Here is a 21,951-nt window from a genome sequence, read left to right as displayed (position 1 = left end):
AAACCGCGAGTCTCCCTCCATTCCCCTTCCCACCGCTTTTATGTAAAGCTCCCCGGGGGGCGGGGAGGGAATGGGGATGCTCCTGTCCCTGTTGGACTGGGGGATTCTTCCCATTCCTGGCTTTCTTGCCTCCTCCAGAGGCGCTGGAAATGTTTCTGTCCCTGTTGGAATGGGGGGATCCTTCCCGCTGCCTCCTCCAGAGCGGCCAGGGATGCTCCTGTCCCTGTTGGAACGGGGGATTCATCCCATTCCTGGCTTTGTTGCCTCCTCCAGAGGCGCTGGAAATGTTTCTGTCCCTGTTGGAATGGGGGATCCTTCCCGCTGCCTTCTCCAGAGGGGCTGGATGGGACGTGGATACTTTGGGATTGCGTTTTCCCTGGGACCATCACCACGAGGGCACTCCCGGGGATCCAAGCTTTGCTCCAGCGGGATTCCCTCTGCTCGGGAAGCTCCGGGGGGCTTTAATCCAAGCAGGTTTAGTCCCGGGGGGAGCTTTGGGCACCCCGAGCTTGGAGCCGCTCGCCCACCCCCCCCCTCCCACCCCCTCAGCCCCAAAATTCCACACTTTTCCTGGCGCAGCTTCCCCGTGGCCTTGGGTGTCTTTTATTGTGCTCTGGGCGGCTGCAATCCCTCACTCTCCTTTCCAAGCATTCCCTGCTGGAATTCCAGCCGGGAATTCCAGGATCCAGCTCCAGGATTCCCGCTTTGGGGCTGGCTCGGCAGGAAATGGGTCATTTCGCAGCTGGAGTGGCGGCAGCGGGGGGGACAGCGAGCGGGGAGGCGGTGTCCCCTCCCTCCACCCCTTCCCTGCCTCCAGGGTGGGATTCAGATCCCACAGGGAATGATCTCGGTGTCCGTGGGGAATTTGGGGCTGCAGAAGCCCCCGGGGAAGGGTCTGGGCATGGATAGAGGGGTTGCTTGTGGGACAGAAGTGAGGAATTGGGGGGGGAACAAAGTCTTTGTGGCCAGGTTGGGGGTTCGGGGTGAGGTTTGGGATTTATCCTGAATCCACGGAGCCTTTCCCAGCTGGGAGATGTCCCCTGCATGCCCTGGGTGGGGGCGTGGGTGACCTTCCTCTCCTCTGGTGACAGGGGACATCCACCCTGGCACCGCCTGGCACCGCCTGGCACCCTCAAGGCAGGATCAGGACCCCCCAAAAGCATCCCCAGCACAGCAGGAAGCTGGAATTCCACAGGGATGGGTGAGGCTCCACCAAGGTGCAACCCTTGGGGTGACCATGGCCAGGTCCCCCCTGCTCGGGGCAGGCTGTGGGTGCTGTCAGAGGGGCTGGGGGACAGCAGGGACACCCCGGGGGTGGCAGGGACAGGATGTGAGAGGGGTGAGGTGTCCTTTAATGCATCATCCCAGGGCAGGAGAAATCATCAGCCAGGCAGAGCCATAAAACCCAATTTTCCCTGGAATTAATGGGCTGCTGGAGGCCAAGGTCAGAGCAGTCATTGTCCCCTCTCCGAGGAGGAGTCGTTGTCCCCTCTCCAGGCATCTCAACTCCCATTCCAGGTGCATCCCAGGAATGCCCATGGGACTGGCAGAGAGCCCCCCATAACTCTTGGAATTGTGTCCCCTCCGCTGCAGGGTCTGTCCTTTCCAACACCCCGGGATATGTGGGGGGCCTTTGCCCACTTGGAGGGTTCTGTGCCCATCTTTGGGGGTCCCATGCCCATCTTTGGGGGTCCCATGCCCATCTGGGGCCAGTCCCGTGCCCACAGGGGTGCCCTGAGTTTAGGGAAGGTGGGGGTGGGGTGGCTCTGTCCCGGTGCCAGTGACACTTTTGGGGCTTGTTGGACAGCACATTGTGCAGAGCATCAGGGCAGAACGGTCCCTTCCGGGCTAAAAATCCATTAACTCCCATCGTGCCTGGGTTGTTGGGGTTTTTTTTTTCCCTTGGTTTTTTTTTGTGGTTTGGCTGATTCCATAAATTATCCACAGCGGGTGAGCTCCGGTACCCGGGGGCAGCTGCAGGATGGGGGGTGCTGGGCTCACCTGGGACAGGGACGGTGTCCCTGTCACCCCCGGGGTGTGGGGACACCGGGGAGTCGGGGCTGAGGGGGATTTGGGGTTGGGAAGTGGCAGGGATGGATGCAGGGATGGATGCAGGGATGGATTTAGGGCAGGGTGAGATCCCAGAGAATGGGAACGGGGCAGGGGGTGCTGGGCTCACCTGGGACAGGGAAGGTGTCCCTGTCACCCCCGGGGTGTGGGGACACCCGGGAGTCGGGGCTAGGGGGGATTTGGGGTTGGGAAGTGAGAGGGATGCAGGGATGGATGCAGGGATGGATTTAGGGCAGGGTGAGATCCCAGAGAACGGGAACAGGGCAGGGCCAGGGGGTGTTGAGCTCACCTGGGACAGGGAAGGCGTCCCTGTCACCCCTGGGGTGTGGGGACACCGGGGAGTCAGGGCTGGGGGGGATTTGGGGTTGGGAAGTGGCAGGGATGGATGCAGGGATGGATGCAGGGATGGATGCAGGAATGGATGCAGGGATGGATTTAGGGCAGGGTGAGATCCCAGAGAATGGGAACGGGGCAGGGCTCACCTGGGACAGGGAAGGTGTCCCTGTCACCCCCGAGGTATGGGGACACCGGGGAATCGGGGCTGGGGGGATCTGGGGTTGGGAAGTGAGAGGGATGCAGGGATGGATGCAGGGATGGATTTAGGGCAGGGTGAGATCCCAGAGAACAGGAACAGGGGAAGGATCCAGGAAGGCAGAGCCAGGCTGAGGTGCAGCCCTGGGGTCTCATCTCGACCACGAGCTGCCAGCCCCATCCTTCTGCTTCCCTAAGGAGCCATCCCAGGCCAGGATCCGGGTCAGCATCACCCCAAACCCAGAGCAAGGTACCCGGCAACCACAGCCTTGAGCGTGGGGAGCCCCAAAATCCACAGAGCCCCAAAATCCACCTGCTACACCCCCAAAACCACCCCCATGAGGGATCAGAGCTGCATCCCACAGCCCCAGGGATGGGAACAAGGAATGTTTCGGTCCACCCCTGCATCCCTTCCTGGGTGTGAGGCGCTGCCAGGGCTCTTTGTCCTCCACCAACAACAACCGAGCCCAGCAGTCAATTTTCCAGCAATTAACTACGACGAGAACATTTCAAGTCCTCCCAAACCCCGCCTCGCAGGATTAATTAAATCTTCCAATTAATGTCTCGTTTAAATGGCGATGATGGCTGTTATTATTTCATATTGATTTCTTTCTTTTTTTTTTCCCTTTTCCCCCCATCTTTAAATAGAGCTGTTGTCCCTTTCCAGCGCCGCCTTTTCCACAGCCTGGGAGCCGTTTGTTCCCTCTCTGTTGGATTTGCCAACCTTCAACAAGTGTCTGGAAAATCCAGGCTTGGATTTTTGGGGTTATTGACAGGCAGAAGTGCCGGGGATGGCCACGAATTTGGGGATATTTGTGCCGAAAATCCACATTTTCCATGTCCGCCGCGTGAACTTTCCGGCGTTGAGCGTGTGCTCCTGCGAAATTGGGCTCCTGGAAAATTAAATTCTCCCTGCTCCAAACCCGAAGCCATCACTCTCTCCCGGCTCCCAGAGCCATAAAACTTCCCGCTGCTCTGCTTCCAGAACGAGCCGGGCGTTTATGATTCCCGGGAGCGGAGTAATGGATGTGTAACCTCCGGGAATTGCCAAGGTTATTCTGGCGCTCGGCACGTGAGCCCCGCTCCGGCGGCTCCTGCCGGGTTCATTTCCAGGGGTTTGCCGGTGTGGGAGCTCCAAGGCACCGGAATGGCACTGGGAAGGTTTATCCTGCAGCGGGAAGGGGGAGAGAGGGGTGGGATTGGGATTGGGACTAGGACTGGGACTGGGACTGGGACTGGGATTGGGATTGGGATTGGGATTGGGAATGGGAATGGGAACGGGAATTGGGGTCAGTGCTGGGAGCAGGAGGGGGAGGAGGCTTGGAGCTGGCAACACATCAGATCCTGAGCTCAGCTGGGAATGTGGGATGGAGCATCCTTGGATGTGGATGGAGCATCCCTGGATGAATCTCAGCCCGGGAATGTGGGATGGAGCATCCCTGGATGTGGATGGAGGATCCCTGGATGAGGATGGAGCATCCTTGGATGTGGATGGAGCATCCCTGGATGAGGATGGAGCATCCCTGGATGAGGGTGGAGCATCCCTGGATGAGGGTGGAGCATCCTTGGATGTGGATGGAGCATCCCTGGATGAGGTTGGAGCATCCCTGGATGAGGGTGGAGCATCCCTGGATGAGGGTGGAGCATCCTTGGATGTGGATGGAGCATCCCTGGATGAGGTTGGAGCATCCCTGGATGAATCTCAGCCCTGGAATGTGGGATGGAGCATCCCTGGATGTGGATGAAGGATCCTTGGATGTGGGATGGAGCATCCTTGGATGTGGATGGAGCATCCCTGGATGAGGTTAGAGCATCCCTGGATGAGGTTGGAGCATCCCTGGATGAGGGTGGAGCATCCCTGGATGAGGGTGGAGCATCCTTGGATGTGGATGGAGCATCCCTGGATGAGGTTGGAGCATCCCTGGATGAATCTCAGCCCTGGAATGTGGGATGGAACATCCCTGGATGTGGATGAAGGATCCTTGGATGTGGGATGGAGCATCCTTGGATGTGGATGGAGCATCCCTGGATGAGGTTGGAGCATCCCTGGATGAATCTCAGCCCGGGAATGTGGGATGGAACATCCCTGGATGTGGATGAAGGATCCTTGGATGTGGGATGGAGCATCCTTGGATGTGGATGGAGCATCCCTGGATGAGGTTGGAGCATCCCTGGATGAGGATGGAGCATCCCTGGATGAGGGTGGAGCATCCCTGGATGAGGTTAGAGCATCCTTGGATGAATCTCAGCCCTGGAATGTGGGATGGAGCATCCCTGGATGTGGATGGAGCATCCCTGGATGAGGTTAGAGCATCCCTGGATGAGGTTGGAGCATCCCTGGATGAGGGTGGAGCATCCTTGGATGTGGATGGAGCATCCCTGGATGAGGTTGGAGCATCCCTGGATGAGGTTAGAGCATCCCTGGATGAATCTCAGCCCGGGAATGTGGGATGGAACATCCCTGGATGTGGATGAAGGATCCTTGGATGTGGATGGAGCATCCCTGGATGAGGATGGAGCATCCCTGGATGAATCTCAGCCCAGGAATGTGGGATGGAGCATCCTTGGATGTGGATGGAGCATCCCCGGGTGCAGCTCAGCCCCATCCTCAGGCACAGCGAGGGATTTTTGAGGGTGTCCCATGACAGGATTGGACTCGATGACCTTTGTGGGTCCTTCCCAACCCCTTTTCCATGATCCCATCACCCGCACGAGCCTCTCCATCCCTGCTCCAGAGGAAACGTGGCACCAGCCACATCCAGGGGGTGCTGGGACACCCATCCCCCTCCCCCCCTGACCGCTCCCCTCTCCCGCTGCAGACCAGGAGCTCCCGGCACTCCCAGGGCTCCCAGCCTGGCCTGGCCGACCAAGCCAAGCTCTCCTTCGCCTCGGCCGAATCCCTGGAGACGATGTCGGAAGCGGAGCTGCCGCTGGGATTCAACAGGATGAACCGGTTCCGGCAGAGCCTGCCCCTGTCCCGCTCCGCCAGCCAGACCAAGCTGCGCTCCCCAGGTACCCCCTGGCACCCAACCCTCCAGGGGTGGAGCGAGGGATTGGCTTCCATGCACCCCAAAAAAACCCCAGGATGAGTGGGAGGAAGCTCAGGGTGGCCCAGGAGGATGAGCTGCCTTCAGCAGGGAGAGGTTGGGTGGCCAAATATCCCCAACCCCTTTGTTTTTGGGAGCCCTCTAGGAAGATTCTCCCCTCACCAGGACAAGGCTGGGTGACCAGAGACCCCCAATCCCTATTTTTTGGGTGCCCAAGCCCCCCCACCCCCCTTTTTTTAGGTGCCCCAAAACCTCCCACATCCAGCAGGACGAGGCTGGGCAGCCAGAACTCCCCCAACCCCCTTTTTTTGGGTGTCCCAGAGCCCTCCAAAAGCCCCCAGCACCTCTGTGGAGAAGGGACACGGGCACAGCTGACCCCTCTGTGCTCCCTGTGCTCCCAGGGGTGCTGTTCCTGCAGTTTGGGGACGAGACGAGGAGGGTGCACATCACTCACGAGATCAGCAGCATGGACACCCTGCACGCCCTCATCGTCCACATGTTCCCGCAGAAGCTCACCATGGGCATGCTCAAGTCCCCCAACACCGCCATCCTCATCAAGGACGAGTCCCGCAACGTCTTCTACGAGCTCGAGGATGTCCGGTGAGCGCAGAGGACTCAGAATCCCACCCCGGGCTGGTTTTTATTCCTTTAAATCCAACACGAGGCAGGAAATCTGTGGGATCAAGGAGAAACGGGGTGGTGGGTGCAGCGCTGGGATTTGGGGTGCCTGGCCCCGGTGCTCAGGCTCTGCCTCTCCTTCCAGAGACATCCAGGACAGAAGCATCATTAAAATCTATCGGAAAGAGCCACTCTACGCCTCGTTCCCGGCCTCTCACATCACCAACGGCGACCTCAGGGTGAGAGGGGACACGGGGACAGCCCGGGGAGGGCGGCAGGACCTGGTGGGGTGGGATCGGTAAAGGGAGAAACGGCAGAGATGGGAATTGTGTGCGGCTGGGATTCATCCTGCCTCCTTCCAGCGCGGGTTGGGGGCTGCCAGCAGGGTCATAAAGGCGGTTTTTAGGGAATTAAATCATCAGGATAATTAAATCATCGGGATAAATCATCAGGATAAACCATCGGGATAAATCACCCCACAAAGGGAAGGGTTTGCCAAGGCGCCGGACCCGCCGGTCCTTGGAGGGGCGGAGGGCAGAGCAGGGCAGGGGTCACTCCGCGCTGACCACCCCGCCCCATTCCCGCAGCGGGAGATGGTCTACACTTCCCGGGAATCCTCTCCCACCCGCCGCCTCAACAACATGTCCCCGGCTTCCCACCTGGCCTCCGGCTCCCCTCCGCCCGTGCTCCAGTCCTCGTCGCCATCCCGCTCCCGCATGTCCTACAGCGGCGGCCGCCCGCCCTCCTACGCCGGCAGCCCCGTCCACCACGGCGAGCGCCTGTCCAGCCTCCCCCCGGCCCAGGGCGTGTCCCCCAGCCCCAGCGCCATCCTGGAGCGCCGCGATGTGAAGCCGGACGAGGACCTGGCGGGCAAGAACGTGGTGCTGGTGAAGAACGAGGGGCTCTACGCCGATCCCTACGGGATGGTGCACGAGGGGCGGCTCAGCATCACCTCCACGCAGTCGCTGGCGGGCATGGGGGACCCTTTTGGCTACTCGGGGGGGCTCTACAAGCGGGGGTCCGTGCGGTCACTCAGCACCTACTCGGCGGCCGCGCTGCAGACGGAGCTGGAGGACAGTTTGTACAAGCCCAACGCGCCCATCTACAGCGACACGTACGGGCCCGGGCTGGGATTCCGCATGCCGCCGTCGTCCCCGCAGAAGATGGTGGAGCCCGGGCAGAGCCCGCACAGCCCCTACTCGGGCCCGCCCAGCCGCTCATCGCCCGTCCGCCAGTCGTTCCGCAAGGATTCCTGCTCCTCCGTCTTCATGGACAGCCCCGTGGGCAAAACGCGCAACCCCAGCTCGTCCGGGCCCCCCGAGCTGTTCCCCGGCCCCGGCGAGCGGCCGCTCTCGGGATTTAGCTCGCCCGGGCCGGCCAAGGACACGGAGACGAGGTGAGAGGAGGAGCGGGGGAAGCCCCTGGTGGGTTTTGGGTTTTGCATCGGCTGGACGGGGAGGAGGAGGAGCAGAGGAAGGCGCTGCCCCGACCCCACCGCGGTGGAGGTGCCGGGATGGGGAAGGAAGCATCGGGTGAGGGCTGGGGGTGCTGGATGTGGGCACGGAGAGGGACTGGGGGGCGTGGATGCAGCTGGTGACAGCAGCGCTGCCGTGTCCCAGCTCCCGGAGCGGCAGGGACGGGCTGGGAGCGGGGCCAGGAGCAGCCAGGGGCTGGCCGGGGTGATGGCAAATCTGGCTCCTGAGCCGTCCCCGTCCCTTTCCCGGCACAGGGAGCGGATGGAGGCCATGGAGAAGCAGATCGCCAGCCTGACGGGGCTGGTGCAGAGCGCGCTGCTCCGCGGCTCCGAGGCCGAGACCCCCAGGTGAGGGCGGGTGTGGGACCCCCGGGGGCTGGGATGTCCTTCCTGAGGGTCCTGTGCCCCTCGCAGGGGACACCAAGCCCCGCCGTGCCCGGCCCACGCTCACTCCCCTCCTCTCATTGCAGTGAGAAGACAGAAGCCACCAACGGCGGGACCCCCCCGTCAGCGTGTGAGTGACCCCTGGCCCTGCAGGACCCTCCCCTCCACCCCATGGGTGATCCAGGGTGGGCTGTGCAGCCCCCCCAGGTGCTGGCGCCCAGCGGGACCCCCCGCCCCCATCCTGCTCTGGGGTGGCCTCGGAGCAAGCAGGGTGGGGCAGTGTGGATGGGGGAGGTTTGGAGACCACCAGAGCTGAAGGGTTGATTGGGGAAAGAAAAGAAATGGGTGCTGAAACCTGTCCTGGGGTGGGTGTCACCCCTCAGCAGCCTCTGCTTGTGCCCCCGCAGCCACCAGCCGCAGTGGCATGGGGACCCCGGTGCCCGCGCCGCCGCCGCCCTCGGCCACCAGCACCCCCGCGGGGCAGCCCACGGCCATCACCCGCCTGCACATGCAGCTGCACCTGCACGACCTGCAGCAGAACGCCAGCGACCTCCGCAACCAGCTGCAGCAGCTCAAGAAGCTGCAGGTGGGCGCCTGGGGTGGGGGGACCCCAAATCTGACCCAGCTCATACTGGGGCGGGATGGGAAAATCCCCTTTTCTCAGTGGGGTTGGTGTGGGAGAGCACAGGGATCCTTCCTGAATCTGAGCTCGGGGATCCTTCCTGAATCTGAGCTCGGGGATCCTTCCTGAATCTGAGCTCAGGGATCCTTCCTGAATCTGAGCTCGGGGATCCTTCCCCATTCTGAGCTCAGGGATTCTTCCTGAATCCGAGGTCGGGGATCCTTCCTGAATCCGATATCAGGGATCCTTCCCCACTCTGAACTCAGGGATGCCTCCCTGTGCTGAGCTCAGGGATCCTTCCCAAATCCAAGCTCAGGGATCCTTCCCCATTCTGAGCTCAGGAATCCTTCACAAATCCAAATTCAGGGATCCCTCTCCAGTCCGAGCCTGGGGATCCCTTCCCAGTCTGAGCTCAGGGATCTTCCCTGAATCTGGGCTCAGGGATCCTTCCTGAATCCGAGCTCAGGGATCTTTCCCAAATCCAAACTTCGGGATCTTTCCCAAATCCAAGCTCAGGGATGCTTGCCCATGTCCAGCTCAGAGATCCTTCCCCACCCTGAGCTCAGAGATCCTTCCTGAATCCGAGCTCAGGAATCCTTCCCCACTCCGAGCTTGGAGGTCCCTCCCCATGCCCAGGGATCCCTCCCCATGCCCAGGGATCCCTCCCCATGCCCAGGGACCCATCGCCATGCCCAAGGATCCCTCGCCATGCCCAGGGATCCCTCCCCACGCCCAGGGATCCCTCGCCATGCCCAGGGATCCCTCGCCATGCCCAAGGATCCCTCCCCACGCCCAAGGATCCCTCGCCACGCCAAGGGATCCCTTGCCATGCCCAGGGATCTCTCTCCACGCCCAGAGATCCCTCCCCACGCCCAAGGATCCCTCGCCATGCCCAGGGATCCCTCGCCATGCCCAAGGATCCCTCGCCATGCCCAAGGATCCCTCCCCATGCCCAGGGATCCCTCGCCATGCCCAGGGATCCCTTGCCATGCCCACGGATCCCTTGCCATGCCCAGGGATCTCTCTCCACGCCCAGGGATCCTTCGCCATGCCCACGGATCCCTTGCCATGCCCAGGGATCTCTCTCCACGCCCAGGGATCCCTCCCCACACCCAGGGATCTCTCTCCATGCCCAGGGATCCCTCGCCATGCCCAACTCAGGACTGGTCCCTTGTGGGGCCCCTTTTCCTATCCCGGGGGGTCTCTCCCAGCCTGACCTCCCCCTCCTCCTCCTCCTCCTCCTCCTCCTCCTCCCACAGCTGCAGAACCAGGAGACGGTGAAGACGCTGCTGCGGCGGACGGAGACGGAGATCAGCGTGCGGGTGACGGACACGATGCGCAAGCACGAGGACCCTCTGCAGCGCCAGCGCAGCTTGGTGGAGGAGGAGCGGCTCCGCTACCTCAACGAGGAGGAGCTGATCACGCAGCAGCTCAAGTGAGCCTGGGCAGGGGGCCCTGCACGTCCCTCCGGGGGACAGACCCTCGCCAGGGGCACAGCAGCAGCTCTGCACTGCCCAGGGCATGTCCCAAAGCGGGGAGGGGGCGCAGCCCTGTGACCACATCCCCGCATGAGGAGGGGTCCCCAGCCTGGCAGCAGGAGGGGACACCAGGCAGGGGCCGTGTCCCAGAGTGGGAAATGTCACCAGCCCAGTGACCACATCCCCGTGGATCACCCCGAATCAGTGACCATGGCCCTGTGTGATGAGGGGTCCCCAAAATAGTGACCACATCCCTGAATGAGGAGGGGTCCCCAAAATAGTGACCACATCCCCGTGTATCACCCCAAATCAGTGACCATGTCCCTGAACGAGGAGGGGTCCCCAAAATAGCGACCACGTCCCTGAATGAGGAGGGGTCCCTGAATGAGGAGGGGTCCCCAAATCAGTGACCACATCCCTGAATCAGGAGGGGTCCCCAAAACAGTGACCACATCCCAGAGTGAGGAGGGGTCCCCAGCCCAGTGTTGCCCTCTCCCACATGGGCACCTGCCACCCTCGGGGTTCTCACCCTCCTGGCACAGCAGTGACCCCCCCCAGTGACCCCTCTGCCCTCCCCCTGTGCCCACAGCGACCTGGAGAAGTCCGTGGAGAAGATCCAGAAGGATCTGGCCCACAACCACCGGCTGATCCCGGTGCAGGAGCTGGAGGAAAAGGCCGTGGTGCTCAAGCAGCTGGGGGAGACCCTGACGGACCTGAAAGGTGAGGAGGGGGCTGGGGGGGGGGGGCAAACGGAGCCATTTGGCCTTTCCCTGCTCCATCCCCGCCTCGGGAATGCCCCAGGATGTCCTGGGTTTGTGTTTGCACCTGGGATTCTCCAGGTTTTCCATTCCCTCTAGATTTGTGGTTGCACCTGGAATGCTCCAGGTTGTTCTGAATTTGGGCGTTTGCACCTGGGATATTCCAGGTTTCCCACTGCCCCTGGATTTGGGTGTTTGCACCTGGGATATTCCAGGTTTCCCACTCCCCCTGGATTTGGGTCTTTGCACCTGGGATATTCCAGGTTTCCCTCTGCCCCTGGATTTGGGTGTTTGCACCTGGGATATTCCAGGTTTCCCACTCCCCCTGGATTTGGGTTTTGCACCTGGGATATTCCAGGTTTCCCTCTGCCCCTGGATTTGGGTGTTTGCACCTGGAATGCTCCAGGTTGTTCTGAATTCCAGGTTTCCCACTCCCCCTGGATTTGGGTCTTTGCACCTGGAATGCTCCAGGTTGTTCTGAATTTGGGTGTTTGCACCTGGGATATTCCAGGTTTCCCACTCCCCCTGGATTTGGGTGTTTGCACCTGGGATATTCCAGGTTTCCCTCTGCCCCTGGATTTGGGTGTTTGCACCTGGAATGCTCCAGGTTGTTCTGAATTCCAGGTTTCCCACTGCCCCTGGATTTGGGTTTTACACCTGGAATGCTCCAGGTTGTTCTGAATTCCAGGTTTCCCACTGCCCCTGGATTTGGGTGTTTGCACCTGAGATATTCCAGGTTTTCCTGGATTTTTGGTTTTTGCACCCAGAATTCTCCAGGTCATCCCTTGCCCCTGGATTTGTGGGTTTGCCCCAGCCGGGGTTTTTCCCCTGCCCTCCCAGGTGCCCATCGGTGCCAGGTGTGTCCTGGTGCCCCATAGGTGCAGAAGTGGCACCTCCAGGCGACAAAATCGGGGTCAAATCAAATGGATAACGGGCACAGGAATCCAAGGAAGCCCTGGATCCACCCCACGGCGTTCCAGCACGGCATCCACACCACGGCTGTGGTGGCCACGGGGTTCTGGCAGGCGTGGCTGCCCTGGCGGTGCCAGCCGGGCACCGAGAGGCACCCAGTGGTGACCCTGGTGACCCTGGTGTCCCCTCGCAGCCCAGTTCCCCAGCCTGCAGAGCAAGATGCGCGTGGTGCTGCGGGTGGAGGTGGAGGCCGTCAAGTTCCTCAAGGAGGAGCCCAACCGCCTCGATGGGCTCCTCAAGCGCTGCAAGACCGTCACCGACACCCTGGCCCAGATCCGCAGGTGAGCCCCGAGCCCCCCGAGGGCACGGCCAGCCCCCCTCAGGACCCCCTTTGTCCCCACAGCTCGGTGCCACCTCCTGGCTGCAACGGCCCAAACTCTCAGGGCAGGAGGGCACCCGGGGGGTGTTGATGAAAGCTTTGTTTTTTCTGCTAAAGGACCCCAAAAACACCTTCAGTCCTCTCCAGGTGTGGGTGGGACCCCATCTTTTGATAAAAGCTTCATTTTTTCTTCTAAAGGACCCCAAAAACACCCTCCTGGTCCTCTCCAGGTGTGGGTGGGACCCTCTTTTTCTATAAAAACCTCATTTTTCCTCTAAAGGACCCCAAAAACACCCTCCTGGTCCTCTCCAGGTGTGGGTGGGACCCTCTTTTTCTATAAAAACCTCATTTTTCCTCTAAAGGACCTCAAAAACACCCTCCTGGTCCTCTCCAGGTGGGGGTGGGACCCTCTTTTTCTATAAAAGCTTCGGTTTTCCTCTAAAGGACCCCAAAAACACCTTCCATCCTCGCCAGGTGTGGGTGGGACCCTCTTTTTCAATAAAAGCTTCATTTTTTCTGCTAAAGGACCCCAAAAACACCCTCCTGGTCCTCTCCAGGTGTGGGTGGGATCCCCTCTTTTCCTTATCCCTTCGAAAAAACTCAGGATCGTCCATCAGGATGCAGACACAGCGCTCGGCGTGAGCAGAAACCTCATTCCTGAGGAGCAGGGAATTGTTCTGCCGGGAAAAATCCTCTCCCAGAGCCGATCCCGGGTGGAGCCCACCTGCCCGATCCCATTAGGATCTCGGGATGGCTCCCGGCTGGGCGGAACGGGCTCCGCCCTAGCCTGGTTTTCCAGGGAAATGAGCTTGTAGGATCATGCAGTGCCCGTCACCCTCACCCCTAAATCCCAAATCGGGCCTGAGCGCCTGCCCTCAATCCCAAAGGCTGTTCCAGCCGGATCTGAGGGACGGGAAGGGTTCGCAGGGATCCGATTTCCCGCCAGGTTCATGAGGGTGGATGGGGCAGAGGAGCTCGTCCCCAAAACAGCACCAAGCCCAACCCCTTTCCCAGACCTCAGAGCGCCTCAACCCTCAGGAAATCAGGATTTTGTAACTCCCCCCCCTCCTCCACCCATGCCCCGCGGCCCCTCAGTGCCTCCGCTCTGTCCCAGGCAAGTGGACGAGGGCGTGTGGAGCTCGCCCAGCAGCCTGAGCCAGTCGCCCAAGAAAGTGGCCCCGGAGACGGATTTCAGCAAAGGGCTGGAGCTGGAGATGCCCACCAGCCCCCCCGTGAGCCTGCACCACCTGACGGCCACCCCTGAGCCCCTGGGCGTGCCCAGCTTCGGGCACAGCCCCCCCCAGCCCCAGAGCCACCCTGGCAAGAGCAATAACCCCAACCGAGCCCCGGAGATGGTGCCCGCCAAGACGCAGACGGGGCCCGAGACCCCCAGCAAGAAGAGCGCGGACAAGGCGGTGTCCGTGGAGGTGAGAGCCCGGCACGGGGGGTGCTCAGCGTTGGGGGGGCTTCTCTGGAGGGTCTGTCCGTGTGTCCCAGGTGAAAATGGGAACGGGAGCAGCGTCCATCCCGCTCCTCCACCTCGGTGGGGTGGAGAGTTCTGGGTGATGCGGCGTGGGGGGGGGTGAAATTTGGGGATGGGGGCAAAACTGGCGCCCACCCAGCTCCTCGCAGTGGGTTTGGGGGGGTGTCACAGGGTTGTGGGTCACGTCCTGCCCGCCAGGAACGGGGCTGGAGCGGGCTCTGTGTCTGCAGGCGGCCGAGCGGGACTGGGAGGAGAAGCGGGCGGCGCTCACCCAGTACAGTGCCAAGGACATCAACCGGCTCCTGGAGGAGACCCAGGCCGAGCTCATGAAGGCCATCCCCGACCTGGAATTCGCCGCCAAGCACAAACAAGCCCCGGGCAGCGGCAGCGCCGCCTCCACACCCGAGCACAAACCCTCCAAGCCACAGCACGCCCCCAAATCGGGGGGCAAAGGGGACCCCAACGGCCGCCGGGGCTCAGGTATGGGGTGCGGAGGGTGGGGGTCGCCTCCGGAGGCGGGGCTGGGGGGTGCAGGGTGCTGTCCCCGGGCTGGTCATCCTTGGGGTGTTGGATGAGAGGGGCAGGGACGGGCGCGGTGCCCTCACAGCTCCGTTTGTGCCCAGACGAGCTGACGGTGCCGCGGTACCGCACCGAGAAACCCTCGAAGTCGCCGCCGCCTCCCCCGCCCCGCCGGAGCTTCCCCTCGTCCCACGGGCTGACCACGACCCGCAGCGGCGAGGTCATTGTCACCAGCAAGAAGGAGCCCGGCTTTATGAAGGTGGGGACGGCCAGGTGGCCGCTGGGCTGGGGTGGTCAGTGGGACCCGGTGCCCCCCGGTACCTCCCGGTGTCTCCCAGCCCTCACGGCCCCGCTGTTCCCGGCAGAAGGCGGAGTCGGAGGAGCTGGAGACGCAGAAGCCGCAGGTGAAGCTGAGGCGGACGGTGTCCGAGGTGGTCAGGCCGGCGTCCACCCCGCCCATCATCGCCTCTGCCATCAAGGACGACGATGACGAGGACCGGATCATCGCGGAGCTGGAGGTGAGCGCGGGAGGGGCCGCGGGACCCCCACCCTAGAGGTGACACCCAGCCGCCCTTCTGCTCGGGGGACAGCTCGGGATGGGGTTTGGGGTGTGACAGCCCCGGCACCGGCACCGCAGGGGGGTTCCCGCTCCTCCCGGGGCCGCGGGGACGGAGCGGTGGCACCGCCAGGGACAAGTGCTGGGTCCTCCTGCAGCACTTCCCTCCCGCCCCGGGCTTTAAGCCAGACTCACCTGGGTTTTAGCACGGCACAGGTGCTCCAGTGGGATGGGGACGGGTTTTCCTTGGATGGTTTTCCCCCACGAGGGAGGAGAACTGGGGATGGTGCAGTTGTGGGACAGGTGACGGTGTAGGTGGGGTTGGTGATGCTGCGGGAAGCAGGGCTGGACCAGTGACTCTGTCAGCCAGGGGCCCGGTGGCTCTGCTGGCCAGGGGACCAGTGACACTTCCAGCTGAGGGCCAATGGCTCTGCTGGCCAGGGGACCAGTGACACTGCTGGCCAGGTGACCAGTGACACTGCCAGCTGAGGGCCAGTGGCTCTGCTGGCCAGGGGACCAGTGACTCTGCTGGCCAGGTGACCAGTGACACTGCCAGCTGAGGGCCAATGGCTCTGCTGGCCAGGGGACCAGTGACACTTCCAGCTGAGGGCCAATGGCTCTGCTGGCCAGGGGACCAGTGACACTGCTGGCCAGGTGACCAGTGACACTGCCAGCTGAGGGCCAGCGGCTCTGCTGGCCAGGGGACCAGTGACACTGCCAGCTGAGGGCCAGCGGCTCTGCTGGCCAGGGGACCAGTGACACTGCCAGCTGAGGGCCAGTGGCTCTGCTGGCCAGGGGACCAGTGACACTGCCAGCAGCACAGGGGACAATGCCACCTCTGCCCCTGACAACCGCCAAGGTTTCCCCTGCTGCGAGCCCCGGACAGGCACGGGCTGTGCCCTGCTCACCCCAGCCCTTCCCCCTCCAACGCCGTGTTTGACTCCCCAGGTGTTTCAGCGCAGCTCCGCCTCCCCTTTCCTCCCCACGCTCCGCTGTGACCCCCTCGAGGCCGTGTCCCCGGGCCACTCCGACCCGTGGCCCAACGGAGCCGCGGTGGCAGCCGAAGGATGGAAGGTAACGGCTCCACGGGGCTGCGCTCTCACCGCCTTCCTCCTCTGCCTCTTCTGAGCTCACTTCTGCCGCTTTTCTCTGATTTAACCAACTAATTAACGGCTTCTCTCCCCACTGCCTCGCTCACGGCACTGACGCGGCACCGGACCCAGCACTAACCCACGGCCGCGGCTCCCGGGAGCCTCCCGGGAGCCTCCCGGGCCACCCCAGCACCGCACCGGGCACGGCACGGGCAGCGCCCGCCGCTCTCACGCCACGCTGGGTGCCCAGGGGGGTGGGCGGTGCATGGGAGAGCCCGCTCTGAGTGCATGGAAAGGGAAGGGTTGGAGCAGAGTCCGCTGGTTTGGATCTGCCTGGGCTCGGCTCCGGGTTTTTCCCGGCCTTCCTGACCTCCATGCTGGGCTCTGGGGTGGGGAGAGCAGGAGGAAAATGCCTGGAGAGCGGCTGGGAAGGAGCAGGGAATGCCCGAAGTAGGAAGAGCAGGAGGAAAATGCCTGGAGAGGGATTGGGATGAAATCAGGGATTGCCAGGGTGGAGAAAACAGGAGGAAAATGCCTGGAGAGTGGTCAGGATGGAGCAGGGAATTCCCAGGATGGAGAGAGCAGGAGGAAAATGCCTGGAGAGTGGCTGGGATGGAGCAGGGAATGCCCAGGTGGGGGCAAAGAGCAGGACAGGGGCTGCTGCCGTGCCAGGAGCCAGGGGAGCTCTGGCTCGTCCCCAGAGGGAGGGTCTTGCAGGGGTCCCGTGGGGTCCCTCCCCTCTCCTGGGACACCAAGGCTGGATCATCCCTCTGTCCCTCTGCTCCAGAGCTGGGATGGCTCCAGCTCCACACCCAGAGCTCCGTGGCCTTCCCAGAGCTGGCGTTTCCCTCCCGCTCTGCCCCAGGCTCCGGGGCAGCTGCAGGGGCACCAATCCTGCCAGGGCATCTCTGCAGCTCCTCTGCCCTCGGCGCGGCTCCCTCAGGCATTCCATGGATGTCCCTCGGGACGGGAACAGGGAAGTGGGGCAGGAAGAGCAGCATTTTTGGGGAAATTTCTTGCCCCTCGGGGTATGAAAGCTCGGGTGTCCCTGAGCAGCTCGGCTGGGGTGGCTCAGCCCCCGCTGGAGCTCTGCTCTCACACCAGTGCCCCCAGTTTGTACCAGCACGGAGAAATCCCGGCTGGATGGTGGCAGCAGGATTTCCAAAGGCATTCGGGAGGTGCAGAAACATCAGCTTCATTTTTGCTCTATTTTTTTTTTTGCTCCAATGGGATGCCAGGGCTGGAGGAGGGAGCTGAGCTTCCCCTTCCAGTCCCTGTCCATGCTGTGGGTCCCGGTGGGATGTAGGGATGGACAGGAGGGAACTGAGCCTCTCTCCATTCCCTGTCCATGCTCAAGATCCCAAGGGGATCTCAGGGCTGGAGGAAGGAGCTGACAATTCTTTTCCTGCCCCTGTCATGCTGTGAATCCCTGTGGGATGTAGGGCAGGACAGGAGGGAGCTGAGCCTCTCTCCATTCCCCGTCCATGCTCTGAGTCCAGTGGGATGTAGGGCAGGACAGGAGGGAGCTGAGCATCCCTTTCCAGCCCCATCCACCCTGTGCCTCCTTGTGGGATGTCAGGGCTCCAGGAGGGAGCTGAGCATCCCTTTCCAGTCCTTGTCCACTCTGTCCCTCCCAGCGGGGTGTGTGGGATGGGCAGGAGGGATCTGAACCTCCCTCCCTGCCCAAACTCCCGCCTGGAACTCCGCCGTGCCCGGAGGCACCGGCGTGGGGGGACCCCAATAATTTGTGGCGCCCCGTGGTGCCCCCCCAGGCAAACCCCGCTGCCGCCTGGCCCCTAATCTGTCTGAATTCTCTACCCAGGAGCCGCTGGCGCTGGCAGCCCCGGCGAGCCGCGCGTTCTCCCTGCCCCAGATCGTGCTCACCGAGTGGGTGTCGGAGCCGCCGTCCCCCGAAGCCGAGCCGGAGCTGTGGGTGGCACCGGGCAGCGCCGGAGCAGGAGGGCAGCTGCCACCCGAGGGGACAAGGAGAAGCCGTGTGGCGGCTCCTGGCAGCTCCCCAAAATCCCCGCTGCCACAGGGACCCCATCCAGCTCCGCAGCCCCCCGGCAGCACATCCCGGGGGCTCCCTTCGGCAGCCAGCAAGGCCCCGCCTTTCCCGAGGGATAAAACGGGGGGACAAGGAGGGGACGCGGCTCTGGACGCTGCCAGCAGGCCAGGAGGCAGCGGCAAGACTTGTCCCCAAGGTCCTGGGGCTGCGCAGCCTCCTCGGAGCCAGGAGGGAGGTGCCGGAGCTGCGGAGACCACGCTCCCCTCTGTCGGTGCCGGGATCATTCCCCAAATTCCCGGCGATGCGGAAAGAGCCAGGCTCCCTCCTGGACACTCTGTCGGGGCTCCCAAAGCCGCGTGGAGAGAGGAGAGCTCGCCAGCCGCGGCCTGCCCCGTGCCACATCCCGGGATTGCCGCAGGCAGGGATCCAGCCCTGCGGGGAGCGGCGCATTCCCGGGCGGAGCAGCTCCCGGAGCAAATTCCTGCCCGCTCCAGCCACGCCGCGGCACCTCCGGGATGGGATGGAGGGGCTCCGGCTGCTGCGGGGGACCCCGGAACGGGGGGGAAGGCGACAGAGGGGCTCTGCAGAGGCCACTTGTCCCCCGGGCACCCCACGGCCCCGGGCAAAAAGGAGATTTATGAGGACACCTACCAGAGACTGGACAGCCTGGAGGAAACCATCCGCGAGCTGGAAATGACCATCAGCGAGATCAGCAGCCACCCCGCCGTGGAATTCGTGTTCCCCAAGGACGCGCTGGCATCCGAGGAGGCCGGGAAAAGCCTGGGGCATCTCGGGCACGGAGGCTGTGACGGTGACACCGCGCTGGACCTCAGCCAGGCCAAGGATGGCGCTCCCAAGAGTCCGTCCCCGAGCAGGACGAAGCCAGCGCTGCTCCCGAAGCCGCAGCTGCCCCCCGGCACGCCCCAGGTTCATTTTCTCTTCTCCCCCGTGCCCTGCTCTGCCCTGGACTCACTCTGATGTCTCTTCCTCTGCGTGCTCCCTCTCTGTGACTCCACCTCCAGGCAGAGCCGAGGTGGAGAACGAGTCTTCCTCTTCTCCCTGACACTTGGAGGGGTTTTGGGAAGGGCAGGAAGGAGCGAGGCAGGAGCTGGCAGCGGGAAGGGAGACGGTGCCGGGCGGTGCTGGCTGATCCCAGAATTAGAGCCAGAATTAGACCCTGGATGAGGTGAACTCTTCCGCCCTGGCAGGTTTTTGGAGCACCAGGTCCATGATGGGCATCCCACGGGATCCAAGGGCATCCTATGGGATCCAAGAGCATCCCACAGGATCCAAGAGCATCCCACGGGATCCAAGGGCATCCTATGGGATCCAAGAGCATCCCACGGGATCGGCCAGGGTTGGGTGCTCGGGGTGCTGAAGCACCGCCCTTGGTTTCACCGTTTCACATAAAAACCCTCTCCCAGCGAGCGGCAGCCGGAGCCTGGCAGATGTTTCTCCTGATTAAACCCCAGCACGGGCTCCCTGCAGCCATCCCAAATTGCTTCCTGCTGGAATCCAGCTGAATATCTGGGAAAAACAGGGAGGGGGAAAAACACCCTGAGCTCGGCTGCGACGTCAACCTGCTCCTTCATTAACAGCCAGCGCTGGGGAATAAATCTCCTGTTCCCTTTGGAGCCGCTCTCTCTCCCCTCGGGGGGGGCTCTCGCTGGGTGAACGGGGGTGTAGCTGCATTTTTTCCCGCTGGTTTGGTCTTTTTTTTCCCGGGAAATGCGAAGTGGAGCTGCGGGATGGATTTATGGCTGGGGCTGGGGCAAAGCCAAGCTCAGGGTTAGGCAGGAGAGGCTGTGAGGGGTCAGTCCTAAAGCAGAGCAGGCTGGTGTCACCTCCCAAGGATTCTGAGCTGGTCAGGAAGATTCCCAGTGCCGGGAATGCGGGGGATGGCGTGGCACAGGCACACGTGAGGTTGTCCCAGGGCCGGGATTTGGACTCTGATGATCCTCGCGGGTCCCTTCCAGCCGGGGATATCCCAGGATTTTATGATTTCCTTGTGCTGTGGGGTGTAGGAACCCCCCCCGTGTCCCATCCGCGGGAACTACTGAGGATCCCAGCGGTTCCCCTGGGCCACGGATTTCCCAGCCTGGGCTGTCCCCGCTGGCACGGGGCAGGCAGGAGGCCACCAGGAGGGGACCTGGGGTGTCCCTGGCAGGGGAGGGGACACGCGGGATGTGTGGCACTGCCCTCGCTGCCGCTCTGGCGAGCCTCTGTATCCTCACCTGTGCACAGCCATAAATAAACTCCTCTGTATTCCCATAAATAAACTCCTCTGTATTCCCATAAATAAACTCCTCTCTATTCCCACTGCCGCCGTTCCCACCTGGAATCTGCTTCTGCCTGCCGCCGCCTCTTTCCCTCTCTCTTGGCCCCGCGGGGTGTCCTGTCCTGCCCTCGGTGTCCCGGTGTTTGCCGTGTCTGCCCTAAACTCCCTCTCGGGTGGCTCCCGGTAAGTCCCGGCCGCGTTTGGAGCTCGGCCACCACCAGCACGGCGAGCCGGTGACCTCGTCCTCGCCTGGCATTGTCACCACGGGCTGTGCTGGCAGGGGTGGCACGGCTCCAGGCATCCAGCGGTGCCCGTGGACTCTCCACCCGGCCAATTTTAACCCTTTTTCCCCAAAATGTTCTGTCCCGGCAGAGCGGTGGCGTCTCCATCCCGGCCATGAAGGTGGTGAATCCGGCGTCACGGCTGAAGCAGGGCCAGCAGGGCAGCCCCGACAAGGGCAAGCACATCAAGCAGCGCATGGAGTACATGCGGATCCAGGGCCAGCAGCAGGTACTCCACCCCTAGAACCGTGCCAGGGCTGCCCGCGGCCCTGGCATCGCCCTCGGGCCCGGCCTGAGTCGGGGACACCCCCAGGGTGATGATTTTTGGGTTCTCTCTTGGTGCCTTCTTCACTGTGGCTGAGCCCCAGCGTTGTCCCCTCACCCCAGGGGACAGTGACTCCTCCTTGGCCGTGGTGATGAGCTCTGGGGATGGGAATTCCCTCCCCTTGCGGCTCCTGTCCCGGGAGGTTTTGGGGAGTCCCCCCTTGCATCCACAGAAGCAGCTTGTGGGTGTCACAGGCGGGGCGGTGGCACCGGGCACTGTGGGGACAGGGTGAGCGGGCCACAGCAGCTGGAAGAGAAGCGTTTTGGGGTGGGATGGAGCATCCCCCTCACCCAGCCCCCAGCACTGACCCCCGTCCATGCTGGGGGCAGCTCCCGCTGCTGGCGGCGGGGCTCCCCCGCCTCTGTCCCTGCTGTCACCCCAGTGCTGGCCGTGCATTCCCAGCTGGCTCAGGCCCCAGCCCAGGGGATCACGGCCACTTGGGTGCCCTCCCTCCCTCCTGATCCCTTCTCCCCTCTCCCAGCACCCCTTTCCCCCTCGCTGGACAGCAGCACCTCGAGCGGGTTCACCTTTCCCCGCCCCGCTCTGTGTCTCAATCCCCTTTCCATGACCAAACCACCCAATAAACCCAATTCTGCTCATTCTTGTGGATCCGTCAGCCCTGCCGGACAAACCGAAGGTTTTTTCCCAGCTACTCGGGGCAGGGTTTTGGGGGGAATTTCTTGCTATTTGGGCAAATGTGGAATGAGCAAAATGGGCACCTCTTGTCAAGAAGGGTCAAGCCCCCCTTGGCTGCTCCGTCCCCAGGGTCTGGCACTGTGGAAAAGCCTCCCCAGGGAGGGTCCATCCCCGTGGCCAGGCTCTCCCTGACTGTCCCCTCCAGCGTGTGGGGTTTTCCCACCCCTTGGCGTCAGGGAGAGGCAGGGAGTTCCCTCTGCCATCCCCACGGACCGCACACCGGACAAACACCGGCCTGAGGGGCTGGGAAGCATCTCCTGACTCCATGAGGCCACCAAATCCCCTCCCCTGGAGGCCACACAGCAGCACAGCCGCAGCTCTTCGGTGTCACCACCGTCCTCCTCGGTGACACCTCAGCCCCCTGGCACGCCCTGGTGCCCTCGCTGGGGTGGCCACAGCTGGACTTTTCCATGTCACTTTTGTCCCCTCTGCCTTCTCCCT

General features: G+C 62.7%; 1 protein-coding gene across 1 annotated transcript in view; it reads left to right on the top strand.

Moving 5' to 3' along the window:
* Window positions 1–21,951, top strand: part of SRCIN1 (SRC kinase signaling inhibitor 1) — a 50,984-nt gene that overhangs the window by 27,837 nt on the left and 1,196 nt on the right. Inside the window, exons 4-20 of the mRNA XM_068996639.1 lie at window positions 5,421–5,613; window positions 6,050–6,248; window positions 6,412–6,505; window positions 6,854–7,662; window positions 7,996–8,088; window positions 8,211–8,254; window positions 8,532–8,710; window positions 10,006–10,181; window positions 10,814–10,944; window positions 12,088–12,235; window positions 13,388–13,700; window positions 13,987–14,236; window positions 14,380–14,534; window positions 14,641–14,793; window positions 15,780–15,905; window positions 17,745–18,857; window positions 20,581–20,718. Of these exons, the coding sequence (XP_068852740.1) occupies window positions 5,421–5,613; window positions 6,050–6,248; window positions 6,412–6,505; window positions 6,854–7,662; window positions 7,996–8,088; window positions 8,211–8,254; window positions 8,532–8,710; window positions 10,006–10,181; window positions 10,814–10,944; window positions 12,088–12,235; window positions 13,388–13,700; window positions 13,987–14,236; window positions 14,380–14,534; window positions 14,641–14,793; window positions 15,780–15,905; window positions 17,745–18,857; window positions 20,581–20,718 (4,314 nt within the window). The remainder of the gene's footprint in view (window positions 1–5,420; window positions 5,614–6,049; window positions 6,249–6,411; window positions 6,506–6,853; window positions 7,663–7,995; window positions 8,089–8,210; window positions 8,255–8,531; window positions 8,711–10,005; window positions 10,182–10,813; window positions 10,945–12,087; window positions 12,236–13,387; window positions 13,701–13,986; window positions 14,237–14,379; window positions 14,535–14,640; window positions 14,794–15,779; window positions 15,906–17,744; window positions 18,858–20,580; window positions 20,719–21,951) is intronic.

Source organism: Aphelocoma coerulescens, chromosome 27 (assembly GCF_041296385.1).
Source record: "Aphelocoma coerulescens isolate FSJ_1873_10779 chromosome 27, UR_Acoe_1.0, whole genome shotgun sequence".
Classification (NCBI taxonomy): domain Eukaryota; kingdom Metazoa; phylum Chordata; class Aves; order Passeriformes; family Corvidae; genus Aphelocoma; species Aphelocoma coerulescens.
The sequence above is the reverse complement of the archived record's forward strand: the minus strand, read 5'-3'. Positions and strand labels throughout refer to the sequence as shown.